The sequence below is a fragment of the Dioscorea cayenensis genome, chromosome 6, assembly GCF_009730915.1.
Source record: "Dioscorea cayenensis subsp. rotundata cultivar TDr96_F1 chromosome 6, TDr96_F1_v2_PseudoChromosome.rev07_lg8_w22 25.fasta, whole genome shotgun sequence".
Classification (NCBI taxonomy): Eukaryota; Viridiplantae; Streptophyta; class Magnoliopsida; order Dioscoreales; family Dioscoreaceae; genus Dioscorea; species Dioscorea cayenensis.
The window spans coordinates 13,006,682-13,022,791 of NC_052476.1; the positions used below are offsets into that span (position 1 = coordinate 13,006,682).

At 38.4% G+C, this 16,110-nt stretch overlaps 1 protein-coding gene and 1 pseudogene across 1 annotated transcript; one reads left to right on the forward strand and one right to left on the reverse strand.

The window, feature by feature from the left end:
* Positions 1-8,832: 8,832 nt before the first annotated feature.
* Positions 8,833-10,846, reverse strand: LOC120263142. Its single transcript, XM_039271040.1, has 3 exons — positions 10,702-10,846; positions 9,867-9,938; positions 8,833-9,767 (listed from the first exon to the last, which is right to left on the reverse strand). The coding sequence occupies exons 1-3, from the start codon at positions 10,844-10,846 to the stop codon at positions 8,950-8,952; spliced, it is 1,035 nt and encodes a 344-aa protein (XP_039126974.1). The 3' UTR covers positions 8,833-8,949.
* A 3,423-nt stretch (positions 10,847-14,269) lies between these two features.
* LOC120263144 lies at positions 14,270-15,108 on the forward strand (annotated as a pseudogene).
* The last annotated feature ends 1,002 nt before the right edge of the window (positions 15,109-16,110 follow it).

The window sequence follows — 16,110 nt, forward strand, 5'->3', positions numbered from 1 at the left end:
CTCCACAAAGAAAGTTATTAACATTAAGGAAGGAGACGATGAAGAGTAGCCTTCATTCAGGATTACTACTAGAGGGAAGGAAAGTGGTATCTTCAAGAAGCCCGAGGCTACCCCAACAAAATTATTTATAATGGGGTGCCCAAGATTGACCAAGAGGAAGACATCCTCACCTCAGGAGAAGGTGAGCTTTGTCTCATTCCAAGACTCAGGGAATGGTTCTTCAAGTTCATTTACTAACTCTTTCACACAGCTGAGAATGGTGAAGAAGAACTCCACAACTGGTGAGCTTCGATCTTCACAAAATAGCATGATGAAAAGGGTAGAGCCACGAGAGTCCTACAATTCAAGGGCACTCTTTCCAAGAAGATTTATAACAACTAGACCTCCTACAAGAAGCTACAAACTGAAAAGATGACACCGAGGGAGTTTTACCTAAGAAAAAGGAACTTACTCTCAGAATCACAAGCTTCCGTATTTGATTGGCTTGCATTGCCGAAGAAGCAAGCTTACAAGAAGACCACACCTTTCGTTTCTCATTCAAAGTCCCAATGGATAATGGAACAAGATGAGGAGATGAAAGACCTTGAAGTACACACCGTAAGGGTAATTACTGAAGGGTCTGAACACCCGTCTGAGCCTGAGTGTCCCTTTACTAGGCTGAGAAAGAAGACAACAGTTGGCACAAGTGGCATACAACAAGAAGATTTTGATCAAGTATTACAAGAAACGGCACAAGAAAAGGCAAAATCCTTCTCCCAAGTAGCTGGGTTTCAAACTCCTCCTAGGAGGAATAATGATTCAAGTGAAGAAGAAGATGACAACCTTATTTTTACATTGAACAAAGATCCGGTGTTGTAAGATTAAAAAGCAATTGGATCGATGAGAGAAAGATCACATATACGTGATGCGGGCTATTTGCATCTCGGTGGTGTGATATCTCGTTTAAGTGATCGAGGTCCAAAAACCTACTCCATGATAATTCAAGGGTTCATGAGGCAAGCACTCATCTGTACTGAAAAGTTATTCAAGAGGAAGAAGATGATGAAGAAGAAGTACTTGGGTTACATGAGCAAATTTGGAATCATCGCGATGCACTGAGCAGTGATATCTCGAGAAGAAATAGAAAAGATAGTTGCTGTACAATTAAAGCAAGCCAAGGGTGCTACACTAAAAAGTGATGGTGATAAGCCCTACTCAAGCTTTCATGATCAAGTGGCTTATCCTAAAGGATACAATGTTCCTAAGTTCAAGCAGTTTAATGTCTTAGGGAACCCTGATCAACATTTAGCTCATTTCATAACAGCATGTGGGGACACAAGTAACAACCCGTCGTTGTTGTTAAGACAATTTGCTGCTAGTCTAACTGGTGTGGCTTTTGAGTGGTATGCAAACCTACAACTTGAATCCATTCAGACATGGCAGCAAATGAAACACTCCTTTAGGGTTAGGTTCGGCGGAGTTATTGATAAAATCACCATAGCTGATCTAGCCAACACATGACAGAACAAGGATGAGAAGGTCATAGATTATGTGATGAGATGGTGTAACTTGAGCATCAAGTGTGAGAAGCCACTCAATCAGGTGCAAGAAGTGGGACTATTGGTGGGGAATATTGATAATTGGATTGCTCCATTCCTCAGCTCATCCGATATTCATACCTTCCAAGACTTGATCTCTCAAGTCAAAAAATTGGAAAGAACTAGTCCAAGGGTAGTATCCACAATGCAACCCACCAAAGTGGACAAAGAAAAACCAAGAAAACCAGAAGGTGTTAAGCATGTGGCCTTTGCAACTGATAATGTAAAGGAGGGCACTACATCCAACAAATTATGATAGCCAAAAACCACCACTCGACTCGGGTAGAGTGAACCACCCAAGCACGTAAGTTCTCTTCAAGAGAATGAGAAAAAGTATTCCTTTCCGAAAGAGACAAAGTGATGAAGATGTTTAAAGATCTTGTCTGAAGGTGGATTTGCATGCTTTGCCGGAGAGCAAGCGACCGAAGAGGCAGAGACAGAGAGAAGATCACCCAAATTTCTATCCATATCACGGGATTATTGGGTCGTTCGATTCGGAGCGCTATGTATTCAAAAGAAGAATTGGATTGGCCGGCGGTGCTAGGAGGGAAAAGATCACTTTATCTAAAAATGTATTGCTGATCAACCCGGTCGTAGTGAAACATACGATTATGTGTCGAATACGTACTTAGAGAAGAAAGCTTCATGGAGGCAAGATGCTGTAGGGGCATATCGAGAGAGTGCAAGCTGAGGGAGGTTTTCAAATTCCCAAAGAGTTTGCTCCTCTTCGAGGTTCGAGAGCTTGCACTGGGTCGTCTAGTCAAGAAAGATGTTGAAGAAGTTGAGAGAGCTCCACAGTATCCAAGTGGCGGAGGAGCTCGAGCGAGATGAAAGCCCATGTAAAAATCAAAAGGAAGAATGAGAAAGATCCAGAACAAGGAAAAAGCGAGGCGCATCAAAACCGGTAAATTCCATAAGTAAAGTCAATTGTGAAGCATATTGAAGCTCATATGACTCCCTCTTAAAGGAGAGAGCCCTAATTACATCGTCCTTTCCTTGATAAGGAGGTTGAGGGAGTACTCCTGAGACTTATCTGATCTCAAGATATGAAGGGCCCATAGTTTGGACTTATCAAGCGAGGTTATTACCATAACAGAAGGCGTGTGATGATGTTGATGATGAAGATGAACTTAGCTCTACTACCGGATGAGGATGATTCTCTACTGTATACCTGCAGTCGTGGCGACCATATGTGAGTAAAAGCAGAGACAAGCTTTTAAAGAAAGGTTTGAATGACAGTCACGAGGTTGCGAAGCTGCGACAATCTTGTCGAAGCGAGGCTGACGTGTATCTAAAGTCAAGAGGGAGTGCCTAAATATAAAATACTCGGAAAGGTGATGCCATATAGAAGAGATTAGTCCAGTCCAAGAGGTTCTTGAAGCTCATGCGTGAGCTCTCGCATTTGGTTCTCGGCGATTATTTCTCGGAGAAGGACTTGTTGGTGGGGACAAAAAGGGCACAATGAGACCCTTATATGTCTACGGGTCTTGTGATGGGACAAGAGTCATCGAATCCTCATTGATCGAAAGGCTCGTCGATCGTCGATGACACTAAAGACTTTTGCATGCCTTGGCGTTGGAGACATATCACCTACTCAAATTTGAAAAAGATTTGTTGTCCAGAGGCTTTGACCCGACATAGTCCAAAGCCCTTAGGGTCAGATGTACTCTCCCTTTTAAGATTTGGGAAGCGCGACGTCGGATGTGAAGTTTCATGTTATCAACACTGATGTTTCCTATAGAGCATTGTTGGGAAGACCATGGCTACATGAAAACTATGTGGTTCCTTCCACTTTGCACCAATGTTAGAAGCATATAAAGATGATGATGTATACCTCATAGATGGGAGATTCAACCATTTGGTGTGCATAAAATCAACTATGAGGATGCAAGGGCATTTTGTGGATACACCAAAAGCAGAACAAGCTTCTGCATGACCAAAGATGATGCCCTTATGAAAGTCACTAAAAACTACCGAGCTCACTTTCAGGAAGAAGAGCTTTGTTTTTGCCTTTGAAACCCTGCACTTTTGGAGTAGTGACCACAGGTCTTGAGAAGAAGAAAAAGATCATGAAGATATACAAATCATTCACTCACGCTCATCGTCAAAGCCACAGATGAGGTAAATTTCATTCCTACCAATTAAAAAGAAGATGATGATGATTAAGTTCGGGTTTGAAAAGCTCTCTTCATATTACAAAGAATACGGAGGGCCTTTACAAAAGCTCTTGATGAGTTACATGTTAACTCGATATAATGGCTCATTATCTTCTATGTGCCTTCTAGCCATCAAGAGGAGGAGAGATTCTCTTCTATAAGTCGAGTCCCAATAAATCTAAGGATGAAGATATTTTTGATGAGTAAAGCAATGCAAGATGAAGAACCTTGGCCTTTGAGTGTTCCAGATTATTATCCTTCTAAGCTAAGAAAATTAATAAAGCAAGCCGGAATTAATTTGAAGCATTCAAAAGACAGACATATTCTCTTTGAGAGACTACGGCACCCTTACAAGATTGCTATGCAAGGTCAAAGGCTTAAAGCAAAAAGGGACTTGGGTTTCAAGATGAATAAATATGTGAATATCGCATGGTGTCAGCTATTGAAGGGTCGGATACAAAAGATGAAGATCCACTTGAAGTAACATTAAATGATCATCTCGTAAAAGATATAAAGTTGAAAGATGCACTACGAGCTCGAAGGCGGAGGAAGCGAAAAATTGATGAGTTGGTGGAAATCAACTTGGGAAGTGAGAGTGATCCTAAACCCGCTTTTCTTAAGTGCACAACTAGCTCAAGAAGAGAGAAGCCATTCAAAGCATCCTTGCGAGATATATTGATTGTTTTGCATGGAGTTATAAGGAGATGCCAGGGCTTGACACAGAAATAGCAGTGCACAAGCTCGCCATTGACCCAAGTTTTCCACAAGTAAAACAAGCACTAAGAAAGATGAAGTTTGATCGGAGGAGGCGTCATTAAAGAAACAAAGAAACTATTGGAGGCTAGTTTCATAAGGGAAGAAAAGTACCCTAATTGGATTGCCAGCATAGTTCATGTCAAGAAGAAGAATGGGAAAATCAGAATATGTGTGGACTTTAGGGACTTAAACAAAGCATGTCCCAAAGATGATTTTTCCACTACCATTATGGAGATCATAATTGATAATACTTCCTCTTATGAGATGTTTTCTTTCATGGATGGTTTCTCTAGGTACAACCAAATCAAGATGGACCTAGAGGATGAAAAAAACATCTCTATGTTACGGACACCAATAAGCATCTACTGCTATAAAGTTATGCCGTTTGGACTAAAGAATGTGGGGGCAACATATTAAAGAGCCATGACAAAATTTTTTGATGATTTGATTCACCAAGTCGTGGAGTGCTATGTAGATGATTTAGTGGTGAAGACACAATCAAGAGATTGACATCTCAATGACTTGAGAACGGTGTTCGATCGTATTAGAAAATACAACTTGAAGATGAACCCTATCAAATGTGCATTTGGGGTGCTATCCGGAAAATTCCTTGGATTCATCATGAGGCACCGAGGAATAGAGATTGACCCCTCTAAAATTAAAGCGATCATAGAAATGCCACCTCCAAAAGACATTGAAAGCGGATGAGGTCCTTCAAGGACGTCTTGCCTATATTAAAAAGGTTCATCGCCAATCTTTTCGAGGCGGTGTAAAGTGGTTCTCAAAGCTGGTGAAAAAGAATGCTCCCTTCAAGTTGGACGATGAATGCCAAACTGCTTTTGAAGAAATCAAGCGCTACTTACTGAATCCCCAATGTTAACGGCACCAATTGCAGGAAAGCTATTGATTTTATACACAACAACCTTGGATGGATCCCTTGGAGCTCTACTAGCCCAAAAGAATGAAGAAGGGAAGGAAAATGCCCTATACTACCTTAGTAGAATGTTGGTGGGTGCTGAAAACAAATATGCACCAATAAAGAAGCATTGTCTCTCCTTGGTGTTTGCAGTAAAGAAGCTTCGGCATTATTTGCTCTCACATAAAGTTATTCTTATCTCAAGAATAGACCCACTCAAGTACTTGATGACCAGACCACTACTTACTGGAAGATTAGCGAAATGAGTATTGATACTCATGGAGTTTGACATAACTTATACTCCACAAAAAAGCAATCAAAGGTCAAGCATTGGCAGATTTTCTCGCGGAACATCCTTTACCCGATGAATCTCCTTTGAGGTATGATCTCCCTGATGAAGATACTTTGGGAATTGAAGAGGGAAAACAATGTTGGAAGATGTACTTCGATGGAGCTTCTTTTATCCAACCAGCTATTAGACCTAGAATTCCTCAAGTTAGAGCTGGTATTGGACTCATCCTCATTTCTTCTGAAGGTGGGATCCTAAGATACTCTCTTTCTTTGTTGAAGCCATGTACTAACAATGAAGCAGAATATGAAGCTCTTATTGCTGGATTGGAGCTAGTAGTCAATATGGGGGTTCAAAGCTTGCATATATATGGCGATTCACAACTCATTATAAATCAAGTTGAAGGAAGTTTCAAGACTCATAAGCAAGAACTTTTTCAGTATCATCATAGAGTTATTGAATTATTGAAGCAAATTCATGATGTTAAGCTGGAGAGAGTTTCCAGGTCGATTAATGGAAAAGCAGATAGTTTAGCCAAATTGGCAAAAGAGTTGGTTGATCCAGATCAAGAGGAGATCCAAGTCACCATTCGAAACATGCAAGTGTTGAGTTCATGCTTTGACGAAGAATTAGAAAACAAGAAGCTCAGAAAAGAAGAAGTTCTGACAGTGTCTAAAGATGATTGGAGGGAGCCTTTCATTAAATATTTGAAGTATGGCTAACTCCCAGACAAAAATTCTCTGGTGACACAGTTAAAGAAAAGGACGATGAGGTTTACCCTTGTTAATGATGTTCTCTATCAAAGATCATATGATCAACTCCTACTAAGATGTCTTTCGAAGTAGGAGTCTGAAGAAGTCATGCATGAAATCCATTCTGGTATTTGTGGAGCTCACCAGTCAGGACCAAAGATGCGGTTGAAGATTAAACATATTGGGTACTATTGGCCAAGTATGATCAATGATTGCCTACAATATGTAAGATGGTGCAAATTGTGCCAAGGTCATGGGGATTTTATTCATCAACATCCCAATCCTTTACACCCTATAATCTCTTCATGACCTTTCGAAATGTGGGGGACGGATGTGATAGGCCCTACTGAGCCTTCATCATCAAGAGGGCATCGCTTTATATTAGCGGCCACTGACTATTTTTCACAATGGGCAGAAGCCATTCCTTTAATGGAAGTAAAAGCAGAAAACATCATCAAATTCTTCAAAGACCACGTGCTATATTAATTTGGAATGCCTTGAAGGATCATCTCTGACAACGGGCGAGCATTTAAAAGCTTCAAGGTTTTAAGGTTTGCTCAGCATTACAAAATAGATTAGAGGTATTCCTCTATCTATAATGCTAGAGCAAATGGTCTTGCAGAAGCATTCAATAAAACATTATCCAAATTGTTGAAGAAAACAGTTTCAAAAAGTCAAAGGGATTGTCATGAAAGGCTTCCTGAAGTTTTATGGGCATACCAAACAACATATCGAACACCAACTCAATCAACACCAAACTCGTTGGTTTTTGGTACAGAAGTTGTCCTTCCACTTGAAGTCCAAATTCCATCTCTAAGAATTGCCTTACAAAATGAACTCACAAATGAAGATAGAGTTCGCTTGTGTTTGGATAAGCTTGATGCTGTGGATGAAAGAAGGCTAGAGGCCCAATAGAACCTTGAAGTCTTCAAAGCAAGGATGGCTCGAGCTTACAATAAGATGGCTCGTATTCGAACTTTCGAGAAAGGAGAGATGGTGTGGGTGTTAAGAAGACCAATCATCACCAACAACCATGCTGGGGGCAAATTCAAGTCAAATTAGGAAGGCCCATACATTATAGAGGTTATCTACAAAGATGGAGCTTATCAGCTGGTCGACGCCGATCGAAGATGACCTATGCCACCCATCAATGCGCGTTTTTTGAAAAAATATTATCCATGATGTACATGTAATGCATGATATGAAAATGCTTAAACAAAAAACAAACAAAAGCAAAAGAAAAAAAAAGACAAAAAAGACAGGAAGAACTTGTGTTTGTCTATGACGGAATGTCCAATGCTCTTGTTTGAGCAAGTTGGTCAAGCATGACATATGCTTCTCGAGGCAAATTACAAGTTCCATTATCTTTTTTCTTTTCTCCATTTGAATGAAGGCATATTGTAAAATAAAAAAAAATTGTGTTTGCCTATGACGGAATGTCCAGTGCTCTTGTTTGAGCAAGTTAGTCAAGCAAGATATATGCTTCTTGAGGCAAAACACAAATTCTATCATGTTATTTCTCTTTGTCAAATTGAAAAAAGATATGATTCCATGAATTTTGAAATTGATTCTTGTGAATTTCGTTCTAAGAGATTACATGCAAATCTTATCAGAAGCTATAAGATCAAGTAAGGGAAGAAAAGGAAGAAAATAAAAAGTAAAAAAAATAATAATAAGAATCAAAGAAATAAGGAAGTTGGAAGGCAAAATCTGCAGTTTTTCATAGAAGAGTTGTTTTGATCAAGTAGCTAATCGGGTATTGAAATCAGCTTTGATCATTATGAAATTTTAACCACGTCATAAACACATGACATTAGTTAATATGAAGAGTTGAAATTAAATTTGGAGTTCCGATGATTTTCAAAGAATTCTAAATTTCAAGCTAAGATTCAGAAAATTTGTCCTCCAAAAACCCGAGTGGATCAAAGCTTAATCGGACTATGATAACTTCTCTGATTAATCTGAAAATTTTATTAAAGCTTTAAGATGTTGTGATGTTTCATGTGATCGGTCATGATTATATTTTAAGTTCGGAAAATTTCAAAACAAATTCGTGACTCAACAGTGAAATCCATTGATAATCATCATGGAAATTACTTGTAATCAAGATGATGATCGAATGGTTAAATATTTTGGGATATTTTTGGAAATATTTTTAGATGTTCATAATGTGATCATCTTCAATATGGACGGTGGAGATTAAGTTTAGAGTTCATTTTACTTCTTACAAAAAATTCATAAGTTTAAATCAGATTTTGTTAAGTATGGTGGTCTTCATTGTTGATTTTTTTTAAGTTGACGATTAGGTGGTTGAATCTTTCATGATAGTCATAAAATTTATTTGGGTTGAATGGTCAAAGTGAAAATTTTTATTGCTAAGGAGAAAAGTTGAGAAGGCATGGGCTACATCAAGTTAAAGTTGAATGAATAAAATAGATATGGCCTAAAACTAAGTAAAGGAAGTAAGCTAAGCTAGATTCAAAGATAAAAAAATAAGCTAAACCTAAAGTTGAGCTTTTGCTCTCTCAAAGTTGGCAAGAGCCTCCTTAGATGACAATAAGGGTTGTGATTTGTCACCGTCACCTCCAAGTGCTTCAATTTGTTGATGAATATCATCGAAGGACTTGTTCACTTCTTCAATGGGAGGAGTATCAGATAAGAGACTCATTCCTGAGGAGATGATTTGTTCTTTTTCTTTTTCTTGCGCTTTTAATTTTTCCTCTAGGGCTCTCAACTCTTGCAATTTCTTTCTTATATGTACGAGCTCCATATTAGCCTCATCCATATGTTGGGACATTGTTGTGAGAGACAATTTGGTCTTCTTTAGCCTTTCCTCTTTTGCCATCAATTCCTCATTTTCTGCCAAGCTTAGGTTACTTCCTCCATTATTTGTGTCATGGGAAATCTTGGCCATATCAATTACTTCATATATCTTGTCTCTTGTGATTGAAATGTTGGCTCCATGTGTCATCAAGTTTTTGTGCAATTTTAAGGTTTCCTCCCTCAAAGATTCTTGTTTATGAGGACGCGATGATTTCACCTTTTCAATGAGCTTATTTACCCAAAAAGACTCCAAGCCTATGTCTTTTCTCACAAGTTGAGGAAGAGACGAGCTCATAGATGCAACCTCCATAGCTTTTGGAGTAGAGTCTTCCTTTGGATGTTGAGGAGAAGGGATGACTTGCGGTGACTTTGAAGCTTCTTTTGAGAAAGGGCTTTCTATGGGAGGATTAGCATCAAGGATGGGCGTGTAGTTGTCGTCGTGTGCAAAATCTGAAGAGAAGGAGTCATGTACGTAGGGGCTCATCTTTGGAGAAGAAGCTTCATGAGGACATGCAATAAAAGGGAACAAAAGGATAACATAAAAAAGAATGACAATTGAGAAGAAATAGGGTGAGAAAAGTTTCTTAAGTGGCATACCTATTGGGTTCGATTCCGGTTTGGAGACGCTAGCTTGATCTTCTCCATGTTCACTTATGTTAGGAATGGCACCTAAATGGAAGAAAACCCACATATTTAATAAGCTCATAATATTAAAAAAAAGAGAGAGAGAGAGAGTTTGAGATCTACTCAAAGTGGAGTTTGAGATCTACTCAAAGACAAGATTTGAAATCAATTAAAAAAAGAGAGTTTGAGATATACTCAAAATAGAGTTCAAGATCTACTCAAAGATAAAGTTTGAAGTCAACTAAAAAAAAGAGAGTTTGAGATCTACTCAAAGACAAGATTTGAAATCAATTCAAGAGAAATTTGAGATCTACTTAAAGTAGGGTTTGCGATCTACTCAAAGACAAGATTTTAAATCAATTAAAAAAAAGAAGAGAGTTTGAGATCTACTCAAGATAGAGTTCGAGATCTACTCAAAGATAAAGTTTGAAATCGATTCAAAAAAAAAAAGAGAGAGTTTGAGATTTACTCAAGATAGAGTTCGAGATCTACTCAAAGATAAAGTTTGAAATCAACTAAAAAAAGGAGTTTGAGATCTACTCAAAATAGAGTTTGAGATCTACTCAAAGAAGAGTTTGAGATCTACTCAAAAAGGAGTTTAAGATCTACTCAGAATAAGGAAAAAGAGATAAAGAGTTCGCGATCCATTCAAAAAAAGTTTGAGTAAAAAAAAGGAAGTTTGGGCCCCATTCAAAAAGAGAAGGGTTTGAGATGTAAAAAAATAAATAAATAAATAATTGAGAAATAAATTAACAAAATAAGTAAATAAAAATAATAATAAAATAAGAATTACACTTGAAGTACAAACCTTGAGGTGGCAATTGATGAGGTTCATGTAGATGCACCGAATGAGTTTGTGATGATGAAGTGATTCGAACCCTTTTAGGAGAAATTCTCAACTCTGCCGGAGAAGACACATGAGGCACAAAAGATCTGACTTGGCCTTTTCCCATTTGGATGTCATGGCTACCTTGCTTTCTTTTTTGAGGAGGAGTTTCTTTTTCAATTGGGGCTTTGTCTTTAAAAATTTGTGCCGATCGACCTTGTTCATTAAGGAGGTGATAAATGGACTTCAAGGTTGTATGTACCCTAACCGACCAAAAGTGTGCATACGGATATAGAAGTTGTTCCTGGCGCTTGTGAGATAGGATATGAAATTGAGATCCTGTTTTTCTCCTACTATGATGGTGCCAATAGCCTACCAAGAGGCCGGTAGTTTGAGGATGTTTTGATACTTGGATTTCTGTGGGAAACCTTAGTCATAGCCAAATTGTCTAGCGAATCGGTGAGGGTTGTATTGCTGAGCATGAAGGTTATTACCAGGACGTAGAGGAATAATGCTCTGTCGGAGTAAGACGAAATACTCCGCTTGAGCTGTCACCAACTTATGGTTGTTTCTTGGCTCTTTATGATCTTCATAACAACCCTCGTTCTTGAAATTGGAATAAGTAAACGGGCACCACTTTAAATATTCTTCCTTCCTCAATATGTTGCTTTCTCTTTTAAGAGCGAAGGTGGAAGCTTTTACACCTGATATGTAAGCCAAGCTTGGAATTTCTCGCAACCCATTTATATTTCTTATATGATCATTTGGCTATTTGAGTCGAGAATAGGTTCCTTCAAAGTGTGCGCCGATCCAACCATAAAAGAAATGACACAGTAAATAAGCCGAGGCATAGCATGGCCCCTTGGGATGCAAAGCCATTGCAATCAACTTGGTGTTGATATATCCCAATACAGCGGGGGCTAAAGAAACCCTCATCCCGCTAGCTAATTTGGTCGCCATTAGGAAAGTTTCTGGGCGAATGAGCGATCCTTTGCGTGGCATTATGAAACAACATAACCATAAGGATAAAAAAGCGGTAAGTTTGCATTCATCTGAAGCATGTGGCATGGGATGAGCTTCATCCTCTACAAACTTACCTTTTTCGTACGACTCTTTAAAGAAGAATTCTACCCACAAGGAAAAAGGGACTTTTTTAGTCTTTCCTGAAGATTAAAGGTGAATCCATTGGTAGATTTTAAGCAAATCTCGCAAAGTGGTAGAGTAAGTGTCCTTAAAATAAAGATTGTTGTTCGGTGGGATATATTCTTCATAAAGATCCCCTATGATTAGCAATCCCCCAATGTACCTCAAATCCTATAAAGAGATCCCAATTTCCCCAAAAGGGGTGATGAACGTGTTGGTGTTTGGACACCACACCTCAATAAGCCCCTTTATGATTGATGGGTCGAAATTATATGATCCGGTGGAAACTACAACTGCCCCGACAATACCAACGTACTTTAGTGCATCTGATGACTTCCTTATAACTTCGAACGCCCATTGTTCATAACTTGTTGGATGGGGGCATATTTGTAGAATGGAATCAGCCCTGTCCATATAATAGTTGTGGGGTCGGCATTGACCTGGTAGCCAAGTGTGTTTAAGTTGAGATTCGTTGCAACGGATTCGCATGGGTTTAATAATATCACTTGGTTTTCTCTGTTCCTTCTGAAGCCATTTGGTGTGAGTTTACCAAGGTCTTAGAACTCCTTTAATACACTAGTCCATTCATTGAAGTTGCTTCCATTGTACCGAATTGGCTTTTATACATCCTTAGAGTTGATGGGGTAATGTCGCGGAATTGGTAGTCCGTCGGGAGCCTTGTCATGATCATCATATGGTCCGTAAAGGGGCTCTACTAGTTTGTCTTTGGTGATGGGAGCCATTAAAAAAAACTGAAAAAAAGAAAAAATAATTAATGATAAGTATTTGCAAATAAATTTGTCCCAACATTATTATTAAAAAAAAAAACAAAGAAATTATTGTTATAAAAATTTGAGGATTGTGATAACCTAGGGAAGCTTGTATGATCAAAAGCAAGCCACCCATGATAAAAAAAAATCTAAATGAAATAATAATAATAATAATAATAATAATAATAATAATAATAATAATAATAATAATAAAAGGGGGGCGGCTTTATTATAAACTAATGGGAATATTCAAACAGAAGTGGCATGCTACTCATGGGATGAGTTAGCATATAATCATGATTTCAAGAAAAAGAAGACTAGGAAAAAGTGAGGCCCTATGCATAGAGCTATTTAGGAGTTTCTATTGCATAAAAAAAAGAGTAGAAGGAAATTCTATAAAAGAAAATACAAGGAAGCCACACATGGAGTGAGAATTTTGGTTGGAAGAGAGAATTAGAAGATAAAAGCTCCCGAATCATGTAAGGTCAAAAGAACCAGTTATTATGTGTAAAAAAAAAGGAAAAAAAGTATTACCTCTAGTAGGTTGAAGGCTTTTGGAGCTTGAAAGTACTTGTACCTTCCTCTCCCAACTATTGTGTGTGAGGAAGCTACAAGGGGGGCACTTGTTTATATAGAAAATTTTCATTTCTAATCCCTTAGGAACTTGGTGTCCTACTTTGAATTAAAATCAAACAAAAAAAGATAAATAAAAGGAATGATACTGATAAACCATCTTCTCCTACTTGAGCAAAGAAGAAAAAAGGGCCATTATCTGGGGGGAGTTGGTGATTTGGTGATTTGGTGGAACGAAAAAAAACCAAGAGGAGAGACAGAAGAAAGAGAGGGGAAAAAAAAGAAGAGACTAGAAAAAAAAAAAATACAATGAGTGTTTGAAAAAAAAGTGAGGAGAAAAAAAAAGAAGAGAAGAGGACGAAGAAGCCTTGGTTCTTTATGGGGAAGGAGAAAGAAATTTTGGAGAAGGGTCATCGGACGGCCAAAATTTCTCCCACAGTGTTCAACAAGGTACTGCACCCATCTTTCATCCAAGAAATACACAATAAGGGAAATATATATATATATATATATATGTATATATATATGGCAAGAGAAAAGTCTTTATGTATGCATGATGAACATGATGCCTTGCCTCTACATACACCGGGTCCCATCTTTTAATGATGTTTTTTTTGTGAAATTGAGTGCATATCATGCATATTTCATACTTATGATTGAAGCTATATTAGAGGCGTTTAGTTTGGTAAACGCCACTATTTTGATGCGCATATATGTATACGTTCCTTACAAATTTGCCGGCGTTTTGTATAAAACGCCGCTAATATTACGGCGTTTATTTAATTAAACGCCGCTAAAATAATGACATTGTCTTCGGCGGCACTACTCGCGGCATTTATTATAAACGCCAGCCATGAAATTAGCGGCGTTTATAAACGCCGCGAAAAGACTATAAAAATGCCGCTGAAAGCCCCATATGGTGTAGTGCATGGACATGCTTCCGTCTCTCGTTGTGAACTCCAAACCATGCATATATATGCCCCTCTCTCTCTCTTCGTTTGCCCACTGATCGAAGCCTGTTCGTCTTCTATCTCAAGAGCATCATCATCATCATCAACAGCGACATGGGCGGTGGTGGTCGGATGAGATCTCGCTCTGACGAGGACCACAATTCAACCCGACTCAATGACGCCACTGTCCGCACCGGAGCTAAGTCCGCCGATCAGAACCTTAACTCCAACATCATTGCTAGCATCAGGGCAATAGGGATCCTGCCCAAGCCATATCACTGCCAACCCACACGCCGTTCACCAACCTCAGCCAAGTGGATGCCGATCTTGCCCTTGCGGGCACTCTCCAAGAACAGGAGGCAGCATACCTGATGTTGATGAGTGGCCATGGAATAAGTAGTGACTATTTGAGTTCATTGAGGAGCTATGAGGATGATGGTCGGGTTTTGAAGTTCATGATCATGAGGAGGGGAGTGAGTATGAAGAAGACTATGAGGAGGATGAGTTCGTTGAAGACGGGCATCTTGTCAATCCGGCGGAGTTGGATATCGATGAAGCATATGTTAGGGCACTGCAGAACGCGGAGAAGCGGGAGATCGCTGCTCGGTTGATGGCCTTTTCCGGCTTGAATGATTGGGAAGTGGAACATCAAAGGGCCCATCATGCTGGAAATTCCCGGGGTGCTTGGTAAGATGTTGACCCAGATGAGTTATCATATGAGGAACTTGTCGCATTAGGTTAAGTAGTTGGAATTGAGAGTAGAACCCTTTCTGCTGATACAATTGCTTCTTTGTTTTCTGTTGGTTACAAAGCTAAAAGTGTTCAAGATAGAGATACTATGCATCATTTGCCTAATGGATTATGAAGATGGTGATTCTTTGGTAGTGCTTTCATCACTGAAGTTTCTACATCAGAGAATACGCAACAAGCATGACCACTTTATTTCGGATTGAAGAACATTCCTCGTTTTATTAAGAAAGCGTGCACCAGTTGTCCCTTTTTGCCTTTGACCCTATAAAAGTTTGATGTTTGGGGGTTAGATGTTCTTCTTGATGCTTCAAAAAAAAATAAATGATGAGTAGGAAAAAAAAATGAATGAAAGATGAGTAAGAAAAAGAGAAGAGGTAAAAAATGGACAAAAAAAAAGAATGAAAAACTGAAGGGCAAGTAAAAAGAAAAGAGAGGGAAAAAGAAAAAATGAATGATGGATGAATTAATTGAGGGTATTTCGGTAATTTTCTTTGCAGGGCCTCCTCTAGAAAATTCTTATGAAAATTCTCTAATTCCACCTTGAAGTCTTGACTTTTTTTGGGTAACGAGAATTTTTTTATAAATTTCTCTAATTCCACCTTGAAGTCTTTACTTTCTTGGGGTAACGAGAAATTTTCGTATTTTCTCTAATTCCACCTTGAGGTCTTGACTTTCTTGGGGTAACGAGAATATTTTTATATAAATTTTTCTAATTTCACCTTAAAGTCTTGACTTTCTTGGGATAACAAGAAATTTTCATATTTTCTCTAATTCCACCTTGAAGTCTTGACTTTCTTGGGGTAGCGAGAAATTTTTTATATTTTCTCTAATTCCACCTTGAGGTCTTGACTTTGTTCGGATAACGAGAAATTTTCATATTTTCTCTAATTCCACCTTGAAGTCTTGACTTTCTTGGGGTAACAAGAAATTTTCATATTTTCTGCACGAAAATCCTCTCTGAACTCATGTTGAGGTCTTTTGACACTTGTTGGGATGGAAAAATTAAATTTTTAAAGAAAATCTCTCTTCAAGCTCATTATGAGGTCTTTTGACACTTGTTTGCGTAAAAAGAGGTGAAATGAAATAAAAAAAAAGAATGAAAAAAAAAAAATCCTTTCTTGAAGTGGAAGGAAGAGTAAAAAAAGAAAAAAAAATGGAGAGTTCACAAAAAAAAAAAATCTCTCGTCAACACTCACTAAGAAAAA

What these genes read in the sequence shown, in the direction of transcription:
- LOC120263142 (XM_039271040.1), bottom strand. Translation starts at nt 10,846, where the DNA reads ATGGGAAAAGGCCAAGTCAGATCTTTTGTGCCTCATGTGTCTTCTCCG. An exon ending in TCATCAATTGCCACCTCAAG is followed by an intron (nt 9,939 to 10,701) that starts GTTTGTACTTCA and finishes TCTTCCATTTAG; the next exon opens with GTGCCATTCCTAACATAAGT. An exon ending in ACCGGAATCGAACCCAATAG is followed by an intron (nt 9,768 to 9,866) that starts GTATGCCACTTA and finishes GTCCTCATGAAG; the next exon opens with CTTCTTCTCCAAAGATGAGC.